This window comes from Mastomys coucha, unplaced genomic scaffold (genome assembly GCF_008632895.1).
Source record: "Mastomys coucha isolate ucsf_1 unplaced genomic scaffold, UCSF_Mcou_1 pScaffold21, whole genome shotgun sequence".
Lineage (NCBI taxonomy): Eukaryota > Metazoa > Chordata > Mammalia > Rodentia > Muridae > Mastomys > Mastomys coucha.
Window position 1 is genome coordinate 184,643,757 of NW_022196904.1, and position 15,844 is coordinate 184,659,600.

A 15,844-nucleotide genomic window follows, 5' to 3' on the forward strand; every position below is an offset into this window, starting at 1 on the left:
AAGATTACGATTTGCATCGAGGCATTGAGGCATTGTGGCTTGTACAGTTTTAGATCCCCCTGACTCTCCGCCCCACCCCCTACTCCTACCACCACTTTCTATAAATACAGTTGGATAAATATTGATTTAAACTGGGTTTCTGGAGGAGAAGCACATGCTTGCCCTGCCTTGGTCTTCACTTAGATACCACCAGCATGTCAGGCCTGGCACACCTAACCCTACTCGGCCCTGGCTTCCCAGTGACCCATTTTAGGGAGGTGAGTGGTGGTTTTTGTGGCTTTTCAGTTTCTTTTTCTTTAAGGAAGAGAAGGGAAAAAAAAAAAGAATTAAAAAGAGACAAGTGAGTAAGAAGCAAGGCATTGTGCAGAATGAAGCAAGTGGCTCTCAGTCTGTGGGAGCCCCGTTCTTTTTCGCCCTCCGTTTTCAGTTTAGGGTTTAAGGGAGGCAGGTGGTGAAGCAGTATCTTGACCACAGAGCATCCTTACCACAGAGCCGCGAGGCAGAGGCCCAGAGAGGGACAGTGGCTTGCCCACAGTGACACAGCGGAGGCAGAACAAGGCCTTTCTGTGCTGTGTTCTCATCTGTGTGATAGGAGACTGGGTCATAGATAGAGCCCCAAACAGCTTTTGTTTTACGGGTCAGGTGCTCATAAACTCAGCAGTTCTCAAGCCTGGTTTACTGAGCCCAGGGTGTGTCTGGTTATTGCAAAGGTCATTGCAACATTCCCCGTAGTCTTTCAAAATGAAGCTAATTTGACTCTGCTGTACTAAGAAAAATATTTTCTTTCACAGATGAGGGGTGGAGGGGAAGGAGATGAGAGCGGTTGACACTGGTGGCCATTCTAAGCCTGAACAAGGACATTGGGTGGAGATCTGGACTGAGAGTCTGGGGAAGGGAGAGAAGAAAGACAGAGAGAGGAGGGGAGCCCTGGGATGGGAGGTAGGGGGACGTACCCTCTAGGTCTTTTCTAAACTGAAGGCAGGCAGCAACTGCCCCTGACCCCATTGTCTCTGGGCGGCCTGGCCAGATGTCTTATTTCTTCGGTTCAGACCCCGGGCACCTCCACTGTGATCCTGGGCTCAGGCTCAGGCCTTGCTTCCTCATCTGAGCAGGATGCTGGGCTGGGCCCCTCACTTGTGAAACATTTTGAAAGTTCAGGTGACTCTTGCTTTAAGCAACAAGTCTCCAGGACCCCTTTCAAAATATTTCAGACCAGAGAAATTCCTCTTGAAGGCCTTTTGCGGCAACTGCTTTAATAGGAGGGAGTTACATACATTGTGGCCCAAGCATTTCGCCCTAATCAGTTCTGCGCATTAGCCCGTTTATTTGTTAAACTGTTGTTTATGGAGTTTATATTTACCGGAAGGTTGGCATGGTGCTAGGTTCTAGCAGTTGTTGCCTTCACGGAGTGTGTATTCAATTTCAGTGTCAGGATTAAAAAATTTTGGTTACCCTTTAAAAAAAGAGAAAAAAGGTCTCATGTGGCCCAGGCTAGCCATGAAAGATGAAAGATGGCTCAAGGTGCAATGGATTTGTGATTCGCCTTGTGCTGGGATATAGGCATGCACCCCATATTTGGTTATGGGGTGCTAGGGAATCAAACTTAAGCACCCACCAACTGAGCCACATCTCTACTCAGGAATTCAGTTGTCTCAAAGTGAATGCCAGCCACCAGTGGGGTACAGGATCTGACTTGAGATGTGTGTCTTTGGCTCTATGGACATTATGGACAGAATAAAAACTCATCTCGAGGTTCCAAAAGGAGTGCCAGCCAGACTCAGTGGCGCACGCCTTTAATCCCAGCACTCTGGAGGCAGAGGCAGGCTGATCTCTGAAATTTAGGCTAGCCTGCTCTACAGAGTAAGTTCCAGGACAGCGAGGCCTACACAGAGAAACCCTTTTGTATATGTGTGTATGGGGGTGGGGGAGTTCTTCCCATGTGCACTCCCCCTCCCTAGCCCCCAATGAAACATTTAACATGCTTTGTGTTTCTATGTTTGCCCCCCTAAGATCAACAGGTCTGGTGGGCCTTCTGCGCTTGAGGGTCCTTTCCACAAGTCCCACTACCCTCCCACTGCCCAGACAGCATGCCCTTGGCCACCCAGCTCCAATGTCTCCTCAGGGACTGAAGCACAGAAAATGACAAAGAGAACCACCATGTCCTAAGGGAGGACACGGTTAGGAGAATTCAAGCTTAAATCAAAACGGAGAGATTTGGCCTATCTGGTAGCTGGAATGTTTTACTTTGTGTATTTATCGTCACTACAAGGACGGAAGAATGAAGATGATTTGGAGTTCTAATAGGCAGTCCATTGTATTAAAGTAGAGGGCAGGCCCAGGCTATGTAACTTCTAGCCATGGGTGGCACAGGGAGCTGGTATCCTCCTTGTTTTTATCTCTGAGGGGCCAGAGCTACAGGATGGCCCCCCAGTTACCTCCTACACCAGCCTAACAATCCCTGCCATGTCTCTTAGTCTTCTAAACTCTGAGGGCCTTGCACACAACTCTCCTTCAACCTTTTTTTTTTTTAAACCAGCCATGGAACAAGAAGTATCTAAAATGGCCCGGAGCCAAGCTCTGCTTGGTGCCCCGAGAGTGAAGCCTTTAGTGCTCTTTAGTTCAGGTGCATGTTCGGGTTCAGTATTAGCCAAATAGAAGCCAATGCACGCAGTTCTAGGCGGTCTCTTGGGAGTCTGATACCCATGCAGGCTCCCTCCTGTTCTCCAGAGGAATGCTAATGCACCCCCCCTTTACTGAGCGCCTACTATGTGCCCGTACCATGCTGAGCACGATGCATTGAGTCCTCATGAGGTGCCCAGAGCTTCAGCTTAGCAAGGCTGGCTCACTTTCCCAAGGCCATGAGCTAGCAGCAATAGGGCTGGGACTTAAAGCCACTCTTCTGCCTTAGGGAGCGCCAAGTTAACAGGAGGCAAGAAATGGGGTCTGGAGTGCTGGGGTTACAGGCTGAGGGATCCAGGAAGATAGCTCCCTCAAGGGACTTCCTTTTCTCCCCATTCGTCCTAGGGTGGACAGAAGCAGCCAGAACCTTCCAGGGCTTTCCCAGTATTGACACAAAAGCCATTCCCTAGAGGCTGATGGTCTGGGGAGGTTTTGCTTGCTTGCTTGAGCCACCTTGCCAGCACCCTCTGAGAAACTCACCCGACCAGTAGGGCACCTGTGGCACTACAGGCTGGCTGTCGGGGCTGTGGATCCACACCCTGTTAGGCTCCAAGACTTTCTGGGACGCCCCAGCTTGTAGGGCAACTGGGCTGGCCGGTGCTTGACGCCAAGGGCTTCCGATGAGAAGGCAAAGGACAAAGGCAGTGTGGATTTCTGAAATGAGCTTGAGGTCCCTCCCAGTTGTTGCAGTGACAGTGTGGCCCAAGTGGTTCCTGTCAGAGGCACAGGGCTAGCTTCCTCCTGTACTGAGTAGCGCTCTAGAAACAGGAGTGATGTGAACTATAACTGGGTTCGTGTCACTCACTTGTTTAAAGTCTTATTTCCTGCCTCATTTAGGACACAACCCAAACTCACTACCATACCTTTCATCCATGGTTTTCAGAGTATAATAATGCTCGCTCACTACCATACCTCTCATCCATGGTTCTCAGAGTATAATAATGCTCTGGATGGGTACCCTTGCCTTCCCTTGTACCTTAGCTGCCCGTGCTCCATCCCAGATCTGCTAAGTCAGAAGCTGCATTTACCACGCTTCTTTATCACTGGCGCGTTAGTTCGCCCACCGTGATTTACAGCTTTTTACTTGTTTATCTTCGGTCTGTGTGTCAGAAGATGAGAGCCCTGGGGACAGGGAGCAAGCCTTTCTCACCAGTGTATAGCGCTTGGCAAGAGGTCTGGGGCATATTTGCTGAACGATGAATTTTCTGAACTAGCTTTTAACAAGAACGCTATTGTGCCCATTGTGGTGGTGGTTCGCAGCTAGATTCCCAGCCCTGGGGAGGCTGAGGCAGGACGATTTGGGACTTAAGGATAGGGTGGGATACATAGCAACTTTTAGGATAGCCTTGGCTACATAATGAGACCTTGTCTTGAGAAAAAGCCCCCAAATAAAACAAAAACAAAAGCTGAGAGCTAATGGTCAGATGGTAGGGGCAAAGAGTCTAGAATATTTGCAGGATTTAGAGCATCCTTGGTTCCTGCCCACTAAAGGATGGGACATCCATTCTAACACATCCCAAAGCCGTTGAGGAATAGGTGAGACTATTGACCTAACCAATTTTTCCTGGCCAAATATGCTGTGGGGGTGGGGGGTGGAATGGGGTGGTGTCCAAAGATCTGGCTTTGAATCTAGTTGTGCTCCTGTGACCTTGAGCAAATTTTTTCCTCTTTCTGGGCCTCCTCTATCAAACAAAAATCTCAGTGACTGAGGGTTAAAAAGCTGCCGGTAGAAGCTGTGCTGTGCATGCATGCATCTGAATGAAAATAGCCTCCTAGGCTCCTAGGGAGTGGCGAAACTTCAAAGGATTTGGAGGTTGGAGCAGGTGTGCTCTTATTGGAGGAAGTGTGTTACTGGGGTGTGGCCTTTGAGGCTTCAAATGTTTAAGCCAGGCCCCGAGTCACTCTCTCTTCCTGCTGATCCAGATGTAGAACTCTAGGCTGTCCCTCCAGCACCAGGTTGGCCTGTAACAGAACACTGACATAGTCAGCAGTAACAGAACACTGACTGATACACAGTTACCTGGCAGCAAGTTGGTAGGTAAATGGATTCATTTTGTTCTAGGCCCTCTGGAGACTCCTAACATTCTAGAATCAAGGTTGGAACTGAAAGTGAGGGTGAGATGACATCATCCATATCTGCAGACCAATAAGAGCCTGTATGTTTACTGTAACTGCTGCATCTGAAGGGGCTAGGCATGTGACTTAGTGGCCAGGGCCTGCTGGGGCCCACTTTGTGCCACTAGGAAAGGGTGGTGATATCAGCAGAGGGCAGGGTGCAGGGCCACTCTAGGCCAGGTCCTCAAAGGGGATAGGAGGGTGATGGGACCTGGAGCCATGGCAGACTGTAAGGCCCAGTCTTATCAGTGGGGTTGGCCTCTGGCAGGTTTGTTTTTTAGTTTAGTTTAGTTTGTTTTTGTTTAAGACAGGGCCTTACTACATAGCCCTCTGGCCTGGAACTGCTATGTAGACCAGGGTGGCTTCAAATTTACAGAGATCTGCCTGCTTCCGCCTTCTGGAATTAGAGTTGTGTCCCAAGATACTCAGGTCCTTCTCTTTTTAAAAATGTTTTATATATCATTTTTAGTGGCTTTAAAGTCAAGTTGCTTCTAATTGGGATGGGAGACAGTCAATAGGTAACTGCCTGCTGTTGTCAGCACTCAAACAGAAGTCTGCGTGGCTGTAACTCCGGCACTGCATGAGTGGCTCACGTACAGACAGGACTCCTGTCTTTGTTGGCCATTCAGCTTGGCTGAAACCCAGCAAGCTCCAGGTTCAGTGGGAAACCTTGTCTCAGGAAGATGCTGCAGAAAGTGATAGGGCAGGGCAGGATACCCAAGGTCCTTCTCTGACCTCTGAATGGGCGTGAATTCAGACACCTGTGTGCAGACAGACAGACACACACACACACACACACAGACACACACAAGAAGTTAATTTTTTTTTTAAAGAAAGGTTCTTTGCACTAGCAAAAATCTGATAAATGCAAAAATCAAATAGCTAAATAAAAGCAAGAAGGAAGAAAATGAGCTGGGATGGCGGTGCATGCCTGCTGTGCTGGTACTGAGCTGGGATGGCGGTGCACGCCTGCTGTGCCAGCACTTGAGGAGGTAGAGGCAGGAGGAACAGGGCATTCAAGTGAGTTTGAGGCCAGCCTGTGCTACATTAGACTCTGTCTTAAAACAAAACAAAAATTAGAATTTATTTATTTTTGTGGTGTTGGGGATTGAATCTGGGATCTTGGGGAAGGCAAGGCAAGCTTTTATCACAGCAGAGCCACACCCCAGCCTTTTCTAACTCATCCCTGATCTTGAATATAGGTGAAAAGTCCTAAACAAACTATCAATGTGTAGGTTTGAGCAAGGCTTGGGAAAATAACAGCTCACGGTTGACCAGGTCCTATGCACAGGTGTGGTTGACATCATGAGATATTCCAACATAAATGACGATGAAAACAAACTACAGGGGAGGATTCCGTGTGCATTGAGACCTGGGGGGAGGAGCTACTTCATCAGAGGGACCCTGAGGTGGGGCTGACCGCAGAGAAGCAGAGTAACCTTTCTTTAGGGAAATGAACCTTGAACAGAAAAGGCAGATTTGAGATGCCTTGGGACCCTTTGAGAATATAACTTAACGGATTTCTGAGTTCGAGGCCAGCCTGGTCTACAGAATGAGTTCCAGGACAGCCAGGGCTACATAGAGAGAAACCCTGTCTCAGAACAAACAAGCAAACAAACAAAACAAAACAAAACAAAAAAATGTAACTTAATCGGGACATTCAAAGCATTGAGGTTGGGACCGCACAGGTCTAAAAGATCAGAAAACTTAGCTCCACTTGTGTGTGTGTCCACACATTTTCCTTTCTTTTAAATATGAGTCATTCAGGAAAAGAAAATTCTAGAGATGAGAAGGTAGCGTACAGCTTTAGGCCTAGGTTTCAATCCTTTCCCCACTGGTGTGCCAGCTGTGTGTGTGGCTTCTAGTATGTGACTTACATCTCTGAACCGAAAAAAAAAATGGATACTGGCACTGAGAAGTCAGCTTAAGGATAGAAACGTCCACGACACAAACTGAACCACTTTGGGGCAACATTCACTGGACACCACCCTAGCAAACCCCCTTTGAGTTCCTTACCACCCTACCAGGCCCCTTGGTGCCCCCCACCAGCTCTGGGGTTCAGGTGTGTTCTCCAGGGTGAGCAAGCCACTTAGCAGCGCACATGAACTGAATCCTGCAATGCAGACTTCTTGGACCCAAGTCTATGCAAAACAAACAAACAAAAAACCCTACAGTACAAAACAAACAAATACAAAACCAGAAGGAAGGGGACATTTGAGACTTTAGGTCACCATTATAATCACCGAAATAGCTGCAATAAGGGCCATTTAATAAAATGTAAAAAGCCCTCAGAGGCAAGGGAGAGGAGGAATGGGAGGAGGAGCTGGGGTGTGTGTGTGCGGTAGGGGGGACAGCGACTGAAATTTAAATAAACTATATATATGTATATATACATGTGCGTATATATAATTTTTAAGCCCTTTTCTGAGGCAAGAGATGGGTCAGGACGAAAGTCAAGTGCAGCAGTTTGAGCCTTTGCCAGTGGTCTCATCTCACTAGAAAAACTGGAGTTAAAAACAACAAACTTCCAGATTCAGCGATCTGGGATTACCCACCGCCGCTGCCCTCTCCCTGCCCTCTCCCTGTCTCCCCAGCCTGGGCACCTGGGTCGCTTGGTGCGTTTCCATGTGGTTGGGAAGTCAGCCGGCAGCCCTGGCGACTGGAGCCCTGGGAGACGGCAGCCACCTCTCGGGTTTAGCATTACGTCATCTCTTTAGACCCAAATTTATCTCGGCTGCACACAGCCCCGCAGCTCCCGAGCTGCCGCTGACTTGAGAGCTTACGCACAAAGTTAGACAAGGCTGACTCACTGGGCCAAGGTTTTCCGTGGCTCTTCACGTTTCTGGGCCCCTGGAGGAAGAGGCTGCTGTCTTCATGTGGGAGCGGAGTGAGGATGGAAAAAAATGGATAACTGTTAATACAGTTGATTTCTAGGACCTCGGAACTCATACTCCCTTGTCCAAACCTTGGTTATCTGAAAGCCTTAAAAGATTATTGCTGAAAGCCGTGCCTATGCGGCAAGCACTTTGGAAATTCGGAACCCGAACCACCCCGGTGTCCCTAACGATGAGGATGGACTTGTAACTGAACTCGACCTTGCCTCCTTTCTCCGTGTCACCTGTCTGCACGCAGAACGATATGCTAATCAGCTTCCGAGTGTGCGTTTGCAGTACTTCCCTTGGAAATTTCCATCCGCTAAACTGAACTAGCGAATTGAAGGGGCGGGAAGGACCCTAGGAGCAGGGAGCTTGGCCTGCAGAGACAGATTGACCCCATCCTCCCTCGATGGTGGCAGTGCTTGGGGACTTTTGCAGTTTTCAGATGGAGAAGGGGGCAGGGATAGAGGGAGAGGAAGAGAGACACAGAGACAGAGACTGACTTTCTTTACTGAGAGAGTGGAACTAGAGACTGGAATCTTGACTCTGTAGATGAGAAACCCTTGCTTTCCTGTTTTTCCAACCACCTTTGTAGTGCAAATTGGCTCCAAACTAAAAGCAAAGCCATGGCTGCCTCTGGGCTCCCCGTGGCTAACACAGAGTTCAGCTCTCTGTGTGTGTGTGTGTGTGTGTGTGTGTGTGTGTGTGTGTGTGTGTGTGTAGCAGCCTGTTTAATTTTGAGTGGAAAAGGCTGGAGATTTTTGTACATGTATCCTCGGCCCACTGTCACCAGGCCAGTGCCTTTCCTCATCAGCAGGTGGCTTCTTGGTGACTCTTGTGGGGTCAGCCGTGACACCTATCCAGCATTTTTTCGCTGACTTTCCATTGGCTCTATAATGTGATCAACGAAACCAAGCGCATTTTTAGTTCATGGATGTTTTCAGGTTTTGCTTCATTTCTGGATCGCATGTCACACAGGTTTGACCTGTCAGTGGGTACTTTGGACTCTCAGGTGCCATGAGAGTGACTTCCATCCCAAAACCCTGGGAATTTGGAAGTAGTTCTTATAAGTAGTTCTGCCCAGTATGGTACAGTGAACTTTTAGACACATTATCTGCCTTTACTCCCTTCGTCCCGACCCAGACAGGGTTTCACAGTGCAGCCCTGACTGACCCTGGACTCGCTAATTCAGTGTGTAGACCAGGCTGGTCTTGAACTTCCAGAGGTTTGTCTGTCACCTGAGAGTGCTGGAATTAAAGGCTCCCACCAACACATCTAGCTCTTAACCTTATAGGCTTTATTTTCAACTATAACAGGTGTTCTGAGTGAATGATGTTAGTTTGTTGTTTTCCGGGACAGGGTCTTTTTCTATGTAATCCTGGCTGTCCTGGAACTCACCATGGAGACCAAAACTCATAGAAAACTACCTGTATGTGCCTCCTGAGTGCTGGGATTAAGGGTGTGAGCCACCACACCTGGCAGAGTGAATGTTAGAAAAGGGAAAAACTGAGAGACAGAATTTCTTCCTACCTCTATCCAGTAATGTCCTCCGCTGGGATGGGGTGGTTGTTACCAGTATACAATGGGAAAACCCATATGGCCAACAGCTAAAAAAGCACTTCAAAGTCTAGAAAAGTCCTTCATCCCCACTGTGGCCTGTGAATACTTCTCCTTTTGGGTCTCCCTGAATTTGACAAACATCCATTTCTTAAATGTTGTGCCAAGTGTAATATTTAAAAGGGCTGGCAGAATTTCGCAGCCTGTGGGCTCACTGGGGATACTTTCATAGCCAAACATGACCACAGGAAGGGGACATTGTCTCCGCACCAAGAGCTTTGTCATTTTGGACATCCCCCAGCAAGTCAACAGAATCCGAGTGAGGCAGGTTGTGGCTAGTTTCCACAGCTCCCAGTTTGCTCCTAGGGCGGGCAGAGCCTCCAGCCATCTTGTGTTTCCTTCCCCCAGAAAGTCCTCAGGAGGCGGTGCTTTTGTGTCCCAGGGGATGTGGAGCAATGTCTGGAGGTATTTTGGTTGTCATGCCCAAGGGTGGTAGTGTGCTACTGGCATCTAGTGGGTGGAGGGTAGGATGCTGCGGAGGATTCAACAATGCACAGAACAGAACCCAGCTCCAAGGAGGAGCCATCAGGTCCAAAGTATCGCTAGTGCCAAGGTTAAGACACCTGTTAGGAGGAGGACTTGGGAAGAGGGTGGTGACCGAGAGCAGTGAGTGGCTGCTTTTTAGAGTGCTGCCTGCTAGTTACTGCCCCTGATTTCAGTTACACTTCAAGAGAGGAGAGCATGGGAGGAGCCACCATTACCACTAGAACACACTGGGCGATGGGATTATTCCCTTTAGACTTCACAATGAAGAGTACTAAATATGTGTTTCCTGGGAACAAGGAAGGTCCATGCCTATTTCTCTCAGTGCCATATATATATATATATATATATATATATATATATATATATATATATATATATATATATATATATGTCTGGTTCAGTGTCTGGCCTCGACATCATGCATACATAGAAGGAATAAATCCATCTTATATAGGAGGGAAAAGAAGCTTGGGGTCCACATAGCCAGAGCTCCGATTTCAACTGAGGCCAGTATGAATCCAATCTTTATGTCCTTTCCTTGTATCATCAGAATAAGTCTTCCGTCTAAAAACACTAATGAGACACTGGGGAAGAATCAGTTCAAAAAGAAACAGGGGTTAGAAAAACCTTTCGTCAGTGTCGAAACTGAGGAAAAGGAGGACCGAATGGCCGTCCTCCGTGGCTCTCATTAAATCATCTCATGTTTTTGAACAGCGAGTTTTGCTTCTGTGGCCTTGTCTTTGTAGAGGTTACTTTCCTCTTTTAGAGAGAGAACCGAGGCACTGAAGTTCCACAAGAAAGCAATAGATAGAGGACTCTAGGCCCGGAGCACCGTCTAAGAAAGGAGTCTCCTTGGGAGCAGACCCGAGAGTCTTTCCTCAGAAGAATTTTTAGTCTTTCCATCCTTGGAACCAGGGAAGGAAAGCCAAGGAAAGACTACATCTCCCAGTGGCCATCGCGGAGTCCTCCGTGCGCATGCGTACTGAGGCGACCCGGGTCCCTCGACACTGGCGAGGGCGGGACTACATTTCCCAGGGGGCAGCGGAAGGGGCGGGCGGGGGCGGGTCTTGCCGCTGCTCCGGTCCCTCCCCCGTGCTCGCGCGGAGAAGTAAACAAACCGCGCGCGGGCTGCAGGCGGCGCGGCGGGCGCGGCGGGCACGGCTAGGGCGGCGGAGAGCGCGCCGAGCCGGGGCCGAGCTGGCCCGCCCGCCCGCCGCACATGTCCAGGGTCGTCGAGGGACTGTAGCCGTCTGTGGCGCCTCCTGTCGGCCGGGGGCGGGAGCGCGGAGCCCATGGAGCGGGTGCGGTTGATCAACGTGCAGCGCCTGCTGGAGGCCGCGGAGTTTTTGGAGCGCAGGGAGCGAGGTAACGGCTGGACGCCGTGGCTTCGACCGCCGCCTCGGGCTCCGCGCGGGGAGTGCGGCGCGGCTGGCGAGGGGAGGTGCGCGCGTGTGTGGAAGTGCGTGCACCGGTGAGGGCGAAGCGCGCCCCCGCGCGCGGCAAGAGGAGCACGCGCGCGTGGGGAGAAATGTGCGTGCGTGTGGGGTGCACGCGCGTGGAAGTCCGCGCGCGGTTGGAGAGGTGGGTGCGCCGGGAAGGGGGTGTCGCTCAGGAGTGCAGGTGAGTCCCGGAGTGGAGGCGTGCGAGGAGCTCGCGAACGAGGGCAGGCGTGTGTGCACGCGTGCATGGGGTGTGAGCCGAGAGCTTGGGCAGAGGAGACGGGGCTCCGGGGGAGGACTCTTCCAGTCGCGCGGGGGCAGCTGCTGAGCGGACCCGAGGAGAGGGCAGACCGAGAGCTCTTGCAACTTGAGACTGCACTGGAGATTGAAGGGGGTGGGAGCTGGGGAGGTGTGGGTGCAGAAGGCGGGGCCTGGGCGAGCGCGGGGAGGAGTGGGGTGGGAGTGATGCCCGCTGAAGAGCTGCGGGAGGGGCACCCTGCTATTGTGAGCGTCCGAAGTGCAGTGAAGATGGAGATGGGTGGAGGAATAGGGAGACTGAGGAAGGTATGGGAGCGTGAAAAGCCTCAGTGCTGCTGTCAGGAGAGAGGAGGTCCTTCCAGAGACGTGATCGCAAGAGCTGGGGCACGAAGAATGTGGAGGCTACAGAGGCACCGAAGAGGTGACTGGAGTTAAACCAAAGGTTTTCTGTTTGTTTTGGTTGGTTGGTTTTGGTTTTCTGGACAAGGTTTCTCTGTGTAGCCTTGACTGTCCTGAAACTTTATCTGTCGACTAGGCTGGATTCGAACTCCGAGATAGCCTGCCTCTGCCTCTGGAGCTCGAGGGTCTAAGGCATGCACCACCACCACCTGTCTGAGGGGTGTTTTGTTGTTGTTGTTTTGTTTTTAAGGCAAATGAAATCTTTTGGAGTGAATGGGTGGGTAACTGATGTTAGAAATTAGGATTTTAAAAAAGAATTCTTGGTGCTGGAGAGATGGCTTGGCCGTTAAGAGCCCTTGTTACTGTTTTCAGAGACCCAGGGTTAGTTCCCAGCACCCATGTTGAGGCGTTCTTTGCCATCTGTAGCTCCAGTTCCAGGAGACCCATCCCAGGAAACTTGCATACATATGGTGCACATACATACTTCTGAACACATATGTGCTTCTGTGTAGCCCTGGCTGTCCTGGAACTCACTCTGTAGACCAGGCTGGCCTTTAACTCAGAAATCCACCTGCCTCTGCCTCCCAAGGACTGGGATTAAACGCATGCACCACCACTGCCTGGCAGAAATTTGTTTTGTTTTCAATATACTCTCTTGGCAGTGGGCTGGGTCTGTGTATGTCACCAGATTAATGTCCAGACACTGAATGAATTTTTTTCTTTAGGATAGGGTCTTGCTACATAACCCGGGCTGGCTCTGGACTTAGGATCTTGTCTTAGCCTCCTGGGTGCTGGGATTAAAGGGATATACCAGCGATGGCTAAACTGGGATTTTATCTTCTGACCAGAAAGTAGGGTCATTTTACCTTTTCTACTTTTCTACTAAACAACGTGTCACTACAAGGACTTTGGATCTGTGCGTCCGTGCATTTGGGTGTCTATATTTGTCTTAAACCTCCTTCTTTCCTTACTATTTTTAGAGTGTGAACATGGCTACGCCTCATCGTTCCCCTCCATGCCGAGCCCCCGGCTGCAGCATTCGAAGCCCCCACGGAGGTTGAACCGGGCACAGAAACACAACAGTGGGAGCAGCAACACCAGCACTGCCAACAGGTAGCAAGGTGGTGGGGGTGGGTGCGATTGGGGGCAGGTTAGGGGGCAGGAGTGGAGGAGCTCAGAGGCCAGGGCTAATCCTACCCATCTGTTTTCTCTCAAATACCAACTCCAGAGCACACTACCCTGGCTTTGTATGCAAAAAAGGAATATAATGCCACAGAGGCAAATTGGAATAGTTCTTTCTGGTTATTGCAGGGCCCCATATCTAGAGGACCATGAGTCACCTGGTAGCCTGCGCCCATGTTTGTAGCCACATGCTCAGAGTAACCTGGGGCCAGCTTTTGTTTTTCTTTCCAAGTTTATGACAGTCCAAGAAGAACTTTTTAACCAATTAGAAATAGCCCCAGCAAGATAAAAAGAATCAAGGGCTTTGTTAAACAAATAAAAATATCCAGATATGTGATGGGCCTGGCCCATTTGTTAAGGGGTGGGGGAAGGACCATGCTTTATAAGATGTGAATCTTACTTAATGGAAAGTGGTTGGTGCAGAGGTTTTAGAGCAGAAATAAAGAAGATTCTGTCCTTCCGGGATGGATTTCTTTTCCAGAGCATGTTTGTTCAGAGGAGCTGAGACGTAACTGACTTCCGCTTTTGGTAGTCTGGCTGACTCTTCAGTATTCTGATTCTAGAAAGCCAGTAAATCCCAAGGATTTGTGCCAATATGCAGTTTTCAAGAAACCTTTCTTAGAGAAGGATATTTTTCCACTGATAATAAGAGGAAGTTAAACGAGACTTTCCTTTCTCATCTTGTGAACATTGTCTAGAGAATAAAAACAGAATGACTCATTTGGCTGGGATGGGGCAACTGTGGGGAGCTCCAGCCGGTGGCTTGGGTTTAGGCAGGCGAGGACAGAGTATTGTCCAAGCTCGTCCTGCAGAAAACCTTAGGCTCCTGTAGATAACAATTGCAAGTCATGTGTTCAGATCTTTCCACGCTTCATTTTGACATTCCCGAGGCAAACTGAATTCATTGTCCTGCCTTTATTCGTGCCTTTAGAGCTTCATGCCTTCTCAAGATAGTTTGTTTTTTTTTTTTTTTTCGAGACAGGGTTTCTCTGTATAGCTCTGGCTGTCCTGGGACTCACTCTGTAGACCAGGCTGGCCTCGAACTCAGAAATCCACCTGCCTCTGCCTCCCAAGTGCTGGGATTAAAGGCATGCGCCACCACTGCCTGGTTAGTTTGGTATTTTTCAAACCTAAATTCTTAAGTTATAGAAATAGCCTTTAGTCTAATATGCTGTATGTATTTGTGAGCCTAGATGATCTCTTGTGTGTGTGAAGGTATTTAAATACATATATTTATAATGATGTAAATTTAAAAAAATATTGCTTGTCTGTCATTTTTCTGGTTATTATTTAGGAATTAAGGTGTATTCGAGAACTTGTCTTTTAATCCATATATAGATTTGTCATAGTTACTTTTCTATCCCTTTGAGAAACACCAAGGCTGTATTGAGCGTATTGAGAGCTTCCTTACTGTGTCACAGGGTGGGTCTGTGACCGTCATGGTATGGAGTGTGGCACTGGAGCCGAAGCTGAGAGCTTACATCTAATCCATAAGCATAAGACAGAGAGAGAGAAAGAGAGAGAGCTTAGCTGAGATGGTGTGGGCTTTTGAAACTTCAAGCCCCACCCCCAGTGACACACCTCCTAATCCTTACCAAACAGTTCCACCAGCTAGGACCAAGCACTCAGAATAATGTGTACAAGGGGACCGTTCTCATTCAAACACAAAAATAAAAAAGTTTTTTTTTTTTTAAGTTTTTCGAGACAGGGTTTCTCTGTGTAGCCCTGGCTGTCCTGGAACTCACTCTGTAGACCAGGATGGCCTCAAACTCAGAAATCCTCCTGCCTCTGCCTCCCAAGTGCTGGGATTAAAGGCATGTACCACCACTGCCCGGCAGTTTTTTGTTTGTTTTTGTTTTTTGCTTTGTTTTTTTTGTTGTTGTTTTTTACATGCATGGAAAGAGTGCCATTTTGGAAAGTGGATTGGGTTCTGGCATGTTACAAATATTTGAATCCCTGTCTCCTACAAGTCAGGTACATGACTTCATTACATTCTCTTCTGTCCCTTGCTGTTTTCATATGTAAAATAAGAAGCTGTATTAGATACTCCCAGGATTCCTTCTTGCCAGTGTTAGGACCTGGTGGCTGTAGGTACTGCACATATCGCCCATGGGTGTACATGACATTGTTACTAACAGCTTCTGGTCCACAGACGTTATAATTCATTAGTGAGAAGCTTTCATCCCTTATCTGCTTTTTTCTTTCCTTTCTTTCTTTTTTCTGGCTTGTTTTGTTTTGTTGTTGTTGTATCCCAGGCAGTGTGTCTGTTATTTATACTGGTTACATAAAATAGATGGTGTGCAGAGCTTTCAGTTCCTTTATCATCTCACACGAGAGAACAGAGCATGTGTGTGATACTGTTGTTCCCTCTTCAGCTATCTGCGTACAAGCCATTCCTTTTCTGTATCTTAAACAGGAAGCCTTTGCTGCTTCCCCCCTTTTCTTGAGTTTTTCGCTTGGGATTGAGCCGGTCGTTCTGCATGTGCTAGCTAAGCATCCCTGCCCTGAGCTGTGCCCCAGCACCCCTGTCCTGAACTGTGCCCCAGCACCCCTGCCCTGAGCTGTGCCCAGCATCCCTGTCCTGAGCTGTGCCCCAGCATCCCTGCCCTGAGCTGTGCCCCAGCACCCCTGTCCTGAACTGTGCCCCAGCACCCCTGCCCTGAGCTGTGCCCCAGCACCCCTGTCCTGAGCTGTGCCCCAGCATCCCTGCCCTGAGCTGTGCCCCAGCACCCCTGTCCTGAGCTGTGCCCCAGCACCCCTGTCCTGAGCTGTGCCCCAGCATCCCTGCCCTGA

The 15,844-nt window shown here is 49.1% G+C and overlaps 1 protein-coding gene across 2 annotated transcripts in view; it reads left to right on the forward strand.

Annotated features, from left to right (window-relative positions):
- Positions 1-15,844, forward strand: part of Mxi1 (MAX interactor 1, dimerization protein) — a 36,784-nt gene that overhangs the window by 7,864 nt on the left and 13,076 nt on the right. The window contains exons 1-2 of one of the 2 annotated variants that reach the window (XM_031390657.1): positions 11,171-11,891; positions 12,850-12,982. In XM_031390657.1, the coding sequence (XP_031246517.1) occupies positions 11,459-11,891; positions 12,850-12,982 (566 nt within the window). In that variant the 5' untranslated portion in view covers positions 11,171-11,458. Of the gene's footprint in view, positions 1-11,170; positions 11,892-12,849; positions 12,983-15,844 lie in introns of those variants that run through there. The other variant, XM_031390658.1, reaches the window with a different exon arrangement.